Source organism: Bison bison, unplaced genomic scaffold, assembly GCF_000754665.1.
Source record: "Bison bison bison isolate TAMUID 2011002044 unplaced genomic scaffold, Bison_UMD1.0 scf7180017864213, whole genome shotgun sequence".
Classification (NCBI taxonomy): domain Eukaryota; kingdom Metazoa; phylum Chordata; class Mammalia; order Artiodactyla; family Bovidae; genus Bison; species Bison bison.
Window position 1 is genome coordinate 5,882,793 of NW_011494785.1, and position 9,503 is coordinate 5,892,295.

At 57.4% G+C, this 9,503-nt stretch overlaps 1 protein-coding gene across 1 annotated transcript in view; it reads right to left on the reverse strand.

Annotated features, from left to right (window-relative positions):
• Positions 1–9,503, reverse strand: part of MICAL3 (microtubule associated monooxygenase, calponin and LIM domain containing 3) — an 87,785-nt gene that overhangs the window by 6,245 nt on the left and 72,037 nt on the right. The window contains 1 exon segment of the mRNA XM_010845070.1: positions 9,282–9,375. Coding sequence (XP_010843372.1) covers positions 9,282–9,375 — 94 coding nt within the window.

Consider the following 9,503-nt stretch of genomic DNA (forward strand, 5'->3'; position numbering starts at 1 on the left):
AACTTCAGAACTAAAGCAGACAGAGGCCATGTGTGTGTGTGTGGTGGGTGTGGGCAGAGGCTGTGTGTGTGTGGTGGGTGTGGACAGAGGTCATGTGTGTGTGTGGTGGGTGTGGACAGAGGCCGTGTGTGGGTGTGGTGGGTGTGCAGAGGCTGTGTGTGTGTGTGGTGGGTGTGGGCAGAGGCCGTGTGTGTGTGTGTGGTGAGTGTGCAGAGGCTGTGTGTATGTGGTGGATGTGTGCAGAGGCTGTGTGTGTGTGTGTGTGTCTGTGTGTGCATGTGCAGAGGCCACGTGTGTGGTGGGTATGTCAGAGGCTGTGTGTGTGTGATGGGTGGGTGCAGAGGCTCTGTGCGTGTGTGTGTTTGTGTGTGTGCACAGAGGCCATGTGTGTGGTGGGTGTGTGTGGAGAGGCTGTGTTTGTGTGGTGGATATGTGCAGAGGCTCTGTGTGTGTGCAGAGGCCATGTGTGTGTGGTGGGTGTGTCAGACGCTGTGTGTGTGTGGTGGGTGTGTCAGAGGCTGTGTGTGTGTGTGGTGGGTGTGTCAGAGGCTGTGTGTGTGTGTGGTGGGTGTGTGCAAAGGCTGTATGTGTGGTGCGTGTGCAACAATCACAGCGATCCAGTGTTCCGGACAGATGGGGCCATGACCAGCTGGTCACTGAGGCAAGCAAGAAGCTCCTTTCTTACAAACACCCTCGGCTTATACTCGTCTACATCCAGCCTTCTCTGTCTCAAGATTGGTGCTCAGACACCTGCACACACCCTCAAGCGATAGGGTCCCCACCTCTGCTGCCCCCTGGGACAGACATTATACACAAACAGGCTGTGGAGACAGGGGAGCAGCATCCGTGCTCATCAGCAAGGTCAGGGGCTCAACACAGTCACACGCATCCAAACAAGGAAGTCTGCCTGCAGGTGCAGTGAGATCGTGCTTCCCCTTCCAGACATCACGGAACACAGCTTTGGACCCTTTTATGCAGAGCGCGTCCCAGACGCCCTTCCGTACAGAAGCCAGTGTGAGACCACAGAACAGGACTCAGGACAGAAATCTGCAGGGGCTCCCCAGTGACAACAGGCAGTGCAGACACGAAAGGGCCAGAGCCCCGAAGGGTGGGTTGTGACGCTCTTCCTTAACCTTCCTGAGTGCTCTGGTGTTTGCACAGTGTATACTTTACAATCAGAAAACCAACCAATAAATACTGTTTTAAGAAGAAAAACCAACCAAACAAGGTGAGTTTCCACCCCAGACCTGAAGCTGACGTGAGACTGCAAGGGAGGCACAGAGGTGCAGTTTGGAGCTAACCTCGCCTCGTCTGGAGATGTGAGACACAGATGTGGTTCACCGCGGGAGGCAGAGTGGTCGCCCCTCTCACAGCAAACAAGTCGCTTACGTTAGTCTCGTCGGGGACGTGCTCCTGTTTGCGCATCACTCGCAGACCCCAGTCACCACCCCGAGCGCCCACGGCCCACGGCCCGCAGGGCGTGACAGTCGCCAGCACCCCCCCACCCCGACACCTGGGCAGGCCACCAGTAAAGAGTTTGAAAAGCTGCAACTTATCATCGTGCAGCCAGGCACATCCCATGGATTCCAGAGGGCTGTGTGCACTGAGCGTGAGAGTGTGTCAGAGATCAAAACATGGGCACATGGGCGGCCTCATCGAGCCCCAGCACTGGCCCCAGCGGCTGCCAGGACAGTATCGGCAGGTCTGCCATCCAAGGAGGGCCCCGAGGCTCGGGGTCAACCGTGCACACCCTGGCCAGGATCTGCCTCGCCCTCCACCCAGTGCAGAGGGCCTTCCTTCGGGAAGCAAACACGACAAAGGGAGGCAGCCCGAGGACGGGGCGGGCGCCAGGCCTGGAAGGGTCACCGCACTGCCCCTCCCCGCCGAATGGAGAGGCCCAGAGAGGGTGAGTGGCAGGGCTGAGGACACAGAGCGGCCTGAAGCCAGTCTCATCTCCCTGCTCAGGGTCGCTGACACCACCTTGCCTCTTTCATGGCCTGGGGCTGGCAGGACCCCACGGGCTGTGGACAGTGGGCAGTCACGGCCAGTCTGGTGGCAATTCCTCGTCTCCGCTCCTTCTTTCTATGCTTCCACACCTCCCATTTTCTCATACAGGCGTTGTCTGAAGCACTGCACCCTCCCTCCCGCCCCGTCGCCTCACTACAGGGACCCTCAGGGTAGCTAGAACACTGTGGCTGGTTTGCAAGCTGCATGGCGGTGTGCTGCCTCTGACAGGATAGAAGGTTCTCCCTGACAGGCCTGGCCTGTCTGTGCTTATAAGCACAGAGCTGGGGAGATGTCTTATTGGGAAGTTCAGTATGAGACAAACCTCTGGACTAGGGGGAAACGAAGAGGGAAAAGCACGTGAAAACTGAGCTCTAACACACACACACACAGGCTGGGACACACTTACACACAGAGGCTGGGACATGCTCGCGCACACACACGTGTACACACGCACACAGACTGAGACACCCACGTGTACACGTACACACACAGGCTGGGACACGCACACGCACACACAGGAATGCTGGGGAATTTTGAGGACTGAAATATCCTAAAAGCAGAACCGAGCCAGGCTCATGCTCAGACGGAACAGATCAGCCAACAATCTGCCAGCATCAACTCAGGGGAGCGGACCACACAGGAAGGCTCAGAGCGGGGTGGGTAGGTGGGGGGCTTCCCCACCTCCCATCACAAGCCATGGCAAAAAATGAAGACCCCCTCTCCAGTCCCTTATGCTGTTTCTAAACCATTCATGCTCTTTCCATTTCCCCTGGAGATGTACAAATCAAGAGGTGAAGTCTGGAAACCAGAAATTGGGTGTAAATATTTCTCATTCAAAGTTCTCCAGAAGAGATGCAGTCTTCTCCTGAACACGTCCAAGTCTCCTCCCTGGTCTAGAGCAACAAGACCAGTGGCTGGGCAGCAGGACCCTGTCTCTGTTCTTTAATGGGTCCTCTGCAATCACAAGGTGCAGCTCTGGGAAGAGGAGTCTTGATACTCTCTGGCTCAAAAGGAGACTTTCAACAGGTCTGGAGCCCTTAAAAGTCAGCTAAGAGCCACTCTAAGACCCCAGGGGGGCATGACAGTGAGACAGGAAGGGGCTGGGCAGGGACTTCAGCCTGGACTTCTCCCTCTCACCTCACAGGAAGCACAATCGGTGCTGAGTTCCTGTGGCCCTTTGGGGATGCAACCTGGTGGGCTATAGTCCATGCGGCCACAAAGAGTTGGCTACAACTGAGCACACGCAGTAGACAAGTAATCAGGCTCTACATCTCAGGCTCCAGATTTCAAGAGGGTAAAATTCCACCAAATAACGAGATTGCCAAGTGCTCTGCGGAGGAGACATCAGCAGGAACTGAAACGGGAGCTGCTTCTGACATCTACCTTCTCCTTCCAGACTTGTGGGTAGCGGCAGCCGCCACGGGAGGGCAGAGCCCCTAGAGCCACAGCGGGCTGATGTGCGAGGACCCATATCAGGCAGCAGGGGTTTATAATTCAGAGATACACTGAGCTCCTCTTTCTACATATTGCACTCTCCCCTGGAACTTGTTGGAATTCTATCCCGAAGGCTGGAAGCTGGAATCCAGGGACACAGAAATGGAAATGGCCAGCATCCTATCACTCAAGCATCAGGAGTGAAGGGAACAGAACTGGCCACACGGGGTCATCCGTGTGGCTGCTGTTCGCAAGCTGGGAGGGGAGGCTGAATGCAATGTCAAAGAAATAGGTTTGACAGTCCTTCCCAGGAGACTCTGAATTAAACAAAACAATTGAGATTCATTTGGAATCGACACAGACGTTCCCAGAGGTGTCAGGAGGAGGCAGAAAGTGAGCCCAGGACATTAGTCAGGGTGGGATCTGTTAGTTGGGGTGTAAGCATGAGCCCTTTTACAGCACCAATGGCTATGGGGTGGCAGCACCTGGACACTGGAAGCTCAAGCCCTGGAGGGCCGTGTAGAGGGTGGACCCGGACACCCGGGGTCAGAAAGCAGAGGGGAGGCCAGGACACCCACCCCAAGGAGGCCGGAAGCCTCCTTACTGGTGTAGCCTCTCTAAGACCAGGGCTTTATCTTGAGTTGCAATTACAATCATGCTTGGTTTTTAAATGAATGGGCCAGGAAGAGACTCTCTTAGAAGAATGGAATTACAGTAAAAAAAATGAGAGAGAAAGATCTTGCCCGCTCTTCCGTTCTGAGACCACTTTCAGGCACGGAGCCTGCCTGGGAGACAGAAGTCTGACTGCCTGACCAGGATGAAGGACTCCAAGAAAGCGCTGGGCCTGGGAGCCCCGGGAGTAGCTACTGGCTCAGCACCTGATGCGGGGGCGGCTGTCCAAGAGAGTCACCACCAGGCCTAGAGGCGACACGGCTGCCTGGGTGCTTCTCTGGTCATAACGAGTGGTGAGCCTTGTTCGGCAAGACACCCACAGACTGGACTCCTCTGACGCAGTGCTTCCACTGTAGAAGTGGCCTGGGACACTTGCTAACGCAGGTGACCAGGCCTCACCTCCAGGGTCCCTGACTCAGAAGGTCGGGGGTGAGGGTGGGAGGAGGGAGTGAGACTCTGCAGTTCCAACAGGCCCAGTCTGGAGGCTCAGAGGCTGCAGGGACCACACACACAGGACCAGCCTCGACTTCTCCTGAGTTTGGTGAAAAGAGGACGCAGTAGTCCCAGGACAGAGTGGGGGGGCGGCGTTCTCAGACGCCTCCCCCGGGCACCTGGACCTTTCAGGTCAGCATGAACATGCGCTGACGGAGGCTATGGGCATCCTGGGGGAGGTGTGAGGGAGGGGGCTTGGGAAGGTTGTGGTGGAGCATGTGCGTGTTGCCTGAGTGTGTATGTGCACGCACATGTGCTGCTACCATCAAACGACCAAACGCTGTCAGTGGGACTGGGATGCAGATCGAATCAGAGGCTGATGCTGTGGCTGGTGAACCTCTAAATTTATAGAGAATTAAAATACCCCAGCAGCAAGGATTGTCTCAGGTCTCCCCCGGCACACACATATGGGTGAGGCCGAGTCAGCACACTGCTCTGTTTGAGCTGGAAAAGGGCCTGTGCTTTACCATCCGGTTATGGTTATCAGGCTGACTTCTTGCTGTTTGTGAGCGGGGGGCAGGGGGTGGGGGAGTCAGCAGGGTTAGTTCTGTAACAGGTCTGCATACATACCACCCAGATGCAAGTCGATGAGGTCAGTGTAATAAGACTCTCCCCAATAGTCTACAACAAGGAATCGGGGAAGCGTTATTGGATCAGGTAACCCTCTGGCCCCCCAGTCCCTGGCATTCAAGGGCATGAAGCATAAGAAACACCCAGGGAGGCAGCAGAAAGCATGCGTTTCCCCCAGGCACCCCCACAAACATGCTTCAGCCACAGGCCTCCTGGTGCCAGGGGTGGTCCCGAAAACCAAGGTGGTGGTGGGGGGTTGGGGGACAGAAGGGGGCAGCGTGTAGCCAACCAGCAGCTGGGACAGGGCCTTGGCTCTGCTGGAAATCCTGCTGGGATTCAACCTCATCTAATTCAGACTTAGAAAATGTGAGGGGCAGGTCAAAGGCTATGAACTTCCCTAGTTTCGCATATCAGACGCCCCAGACTAAGGCTGAAGGCCAGATGCGAATGCCTAAAGAGGATATGTTAGCCCTCAGCTCGCCTGTCCACACTTACCCCAAGTGGAGCAGAACCACATCTGCTAAACGGGTCTGAGTGAAGGAGGCCCTGTGGCCCTCAAGGTCACCAGGTCCCCAGAGAGCAGAAAACAGTGGCACCTCGCTCCACAGCTGCCCACCAGCACTCCTGTCCGTCACAGCGCGGTGAGGGTGACCCCAGGACCATGACAAAGGCAAGCGCAGTCAGCTGCAGCTCACCACCCTTTCCTCCTCATCTCACAACCCAGCAGCCTCCAGTTCCACACGAGGGCTCCCCTTGGGGGACACAGACACCACAACGCTGAACGAGGCTGTCCCAGTAGGTTCCGAAAATAAAGAGGGCTTCCCAGCTGCTCCAGACCACACACCTCAGGAATCTCAGTCTTCTCTGAGGCTCTGACCCCAGACCTGCCGTCTAGATGCATGTGAGCCTTCTCTGGAGGGCAGCTCGGCCACCAGTGGCACCTCAGAGAACCCATGGACTGAGACCGAATGGCCGGTTCAGGAAAGGAGCTGACCAGTGCTGCTCAGCCCACAAGACCTCCTCAAGGGCTCGGCCACCAGCAAGCACACCAGCAAGAGGAAAGAGACACGAAGCCCAAGAGAACATGATATCGCCAGGTGGGAACACAACCCAGGAAGTGAGGTGCTTGAAATGAAGAAAGCAAAGCTCCGAGTTCCTGTGTCCATTGTGGGAATTTCCCAACAGAGGGACCACTGCCTGTATATGAACCGGAGATGCACATTTGCACAAAAGTGCTGGAAAGTCTTGCTTAGTGGACTCTGGATCAGAACTCTGGTTTTCACCCTGCTCTCTGGAATGCCCGGGCTCTACAGGTGGTGTTCTGGGCTCTCCCAATACCTGACTCACAACTACTTCTAATTCAGCAATAAATTTCAATAGGACACACCACGTTCGAATCTGTGATCCACCAGCTTGTGACCCATGGAAGCCCATCACCACGTTGACCTGTGCTGTCAGGTCAGCTTGTTTCTATGTGGCCCCAGGACCACCAGGCTTCCTCTGCCCTGTGTGTGTGAGTGTCCGTCCAGCCTGTCAGGACACTTCATTCATCGACTTAAGTCCTAGCCTGTGAGCAGTCTCACTCAGGGAACCCACCTCTCAAAGCATCCTACCAGCTAACCCTCCAGGCACGGACTGACCCTCCAGGCGCAGGGTGACCATCCAGGCTCAGGCTGACCCTCCTGGCGCAGAGTGACCCTCCAGGCGCAGGCTGACCCTCCTGGCGCAGGGTGATCCTTCAGGTGCAGGGTGATCCTCCAGGCGCAGAGTGACCCTCCAGGCGCAGGCTGACCCTCCAGGCGCAGGGTGACCCTCCAGGCGCAGGCTGACCCTCCTGGCGCAGGCTGACCCTCCAGGCGCAAGGTGACCCTCCTGGCGCAGGCTGACCCTCCTGGCGCAGGCTGACCCTCCAGGCGCAGGGTGATCCTTCAGGTGCAGGCTGACCCTCCTGGCGCAGGGTGACACTCCAGACGCAGGCTGACCCTCCAGGGGCAGGCTGACCCTCCTGGCGCAGGGTGACCCTCCAGGCGCAGTGTGACCCTCCAGGCGCAGGCTGACCCCGCAGGCACAGGCCGGCCCTCTGGGTGACTCCACACACTGTACAGCTGGCTCTTGGCTCACCGCGCATTTGGGAGCATGTGTCTGAGGTCCGTTCTTCACCAGGAATCTAAACTGCAGTTGGATCCACAGCAATTCTGCTGCGATAGCAGCTCCGACTTTAAGCTTCAGACCCCTAGACCGTTCTCACTGTGCACATGCTGAATTCCCATGGCTGTACATGACCTGCTTCACTTACAATCACCACCTCTGCACACCAGGGTGCCCACCCTGCAACCAGGGCTGGACTGGACACTGAGGTTCTTAGCCTTGTGGATCTCTACCACAATCTACATTTTCCACCTGTGTTCATTCACATTTAAGAGTAACTTTTTTTCTTTTTCACTTTAAACTTGAAACCATAATTTATCATGTAAAAAGGGGTTCTGCTACTGATAAAACAGCTTGAAAACCACTGACAGAGATTAAACTCTGGTTGTACATGTTTGCAAAGAGGTAATTATCTAAACAACTAGAAAGAGGAATTTCAGCAAAATCCCAGACCAGTCTCCGTGGGCCCTTTCCTCTGGCTCCTTGGCAGGCAGCAGCCCGATAAGGAAATGCCGAGGGCTGTCAAGGACACACCACGGGCGGCCAGCAGGGCCATGAGCGCCGTGAGGAACATATGCTAGGACGAGGTCCCTGTGAGGGACCACTTTCCGCCATGGCAGGCGGGATCCGAGGGCCCAGGGCCCTCCTGGCACCTTCAGCCAGCAGAGACAGCAGCAAGGGCAGGGCTGCGGGTGCCCATTCACACCAGGTACAGGACAGCTCCCTCCAGGCGGTCAAGGCTTGACTGAGGAGGCTGGGTCAGGGCATGCAGCGTTGGGGGCACTGCCTGTGCACCTGAGCCCCCACTCCTGGACACAGGGTCCAGTTTTCACTCTGGTGGCACAGAATCCAGATCGTGCAAGACCAAGACATCACAGCTCATCTTTCTGCCTCATCCCCTCGTCACCTGAAGGTCACCCTGTGTTGACTGCTGGCTGTATTCCGTGCAGGAAGGCCCTGAACAGGAGACTTCCTTTGTGCCTGCCTGGCTCCATACCGAGCGCTAGCCGCCAGAACCCCAGAGATACGTCCTGACACCAGATGCTCACTCGGAGGCCAGCCGTTGGTCAGTCTTCCAGCAAGATCAGAGGCAGCGATGGCTGTACAGGTAGCCACCTCTTCCTGTTGCTTCTTTGGTTTATCCTCAGCCCACCTGCCTGGAGACTCACTCCACCCTGCCCAGGAGCACAACCACCACAGCACCTGTCTTCACTGCAGGCTGCATGAGCCCGTTCTGACCCTGGCTGCAGTGCTCTCCACAAAAGGGTGGAGGCTCCAGCCTCGGGGACGCTGGGAATGCAGGGGAGAGTCCCTCGAGTCGGGGTGGGGTTGCAATGGGGCCGGTCCGAGGGTTCAAGGTCCTGAACCAAGAGGCCACTCTGGGCACTGGGTGCCTCCTTGCTTTCTCTGCAGGCTCTGGGGAGAGTGGTTTGACCGCACGGGCCCCATGGTCTGCCCCAGCACACGGTCCTCATAGCCTCCTTCCACGCTCTGCTCTGCCCTGCTCAGGCTCTGCCCCAAGTGACCGCCTCTAGGACAGAGCCTGGTCCACCCTGGGGCGTCTGTGACGCCACCCTCAGCAGGGCCTGTGGGGGGTGGGGGGCTGCGTGTGCAGTTCTGTGATGGCCCCTTGTGCACAGCCTGCCCTGCTCCCAGCCACTGTCTTCTTGAGGAGATGATGGGGAGGAGAGAGGGAGAGACCTAGGGCATCACCAGCAGACACGGGGGATGAGGGCAGGGGGAGCCCTGAGACGGGGTGTGGGGGCCAGGCTCGGGGAGCCCCAGATGCATAGGTCTTTCTCCTCCTTTGCTTCACAGGAAGCCCCAGGTCCCAGTGACGAGGGGACCAGAGAATCCTGCTGAGACCCACTGACTCCGCGCGTGGGGCGGGAGCTAGCCTCCCGTGGTGGGTGGGACGGGGCTTTCCCGAGGACCCTGTCCTCTAGGCCCAGTGGTACCTGCTTCCCCGCGCAGCGCCTTCTCCACGGCGACCCCCCTCTCCTCCAGCTGCCGCTGCTTCTCCTCCACCTGCTCCAGCTGCCGCTGGATGATCTGCGGGCAACACACGGTGAGTGTGAGGGGCGAGGGGAGGACACACAGTGTGAGGGGGAGGGGAGGACACAGTGTGGGGGGAGGGGAGGACACACACTGTGAGGGGGAGGGGAGGACACACAGTGTCT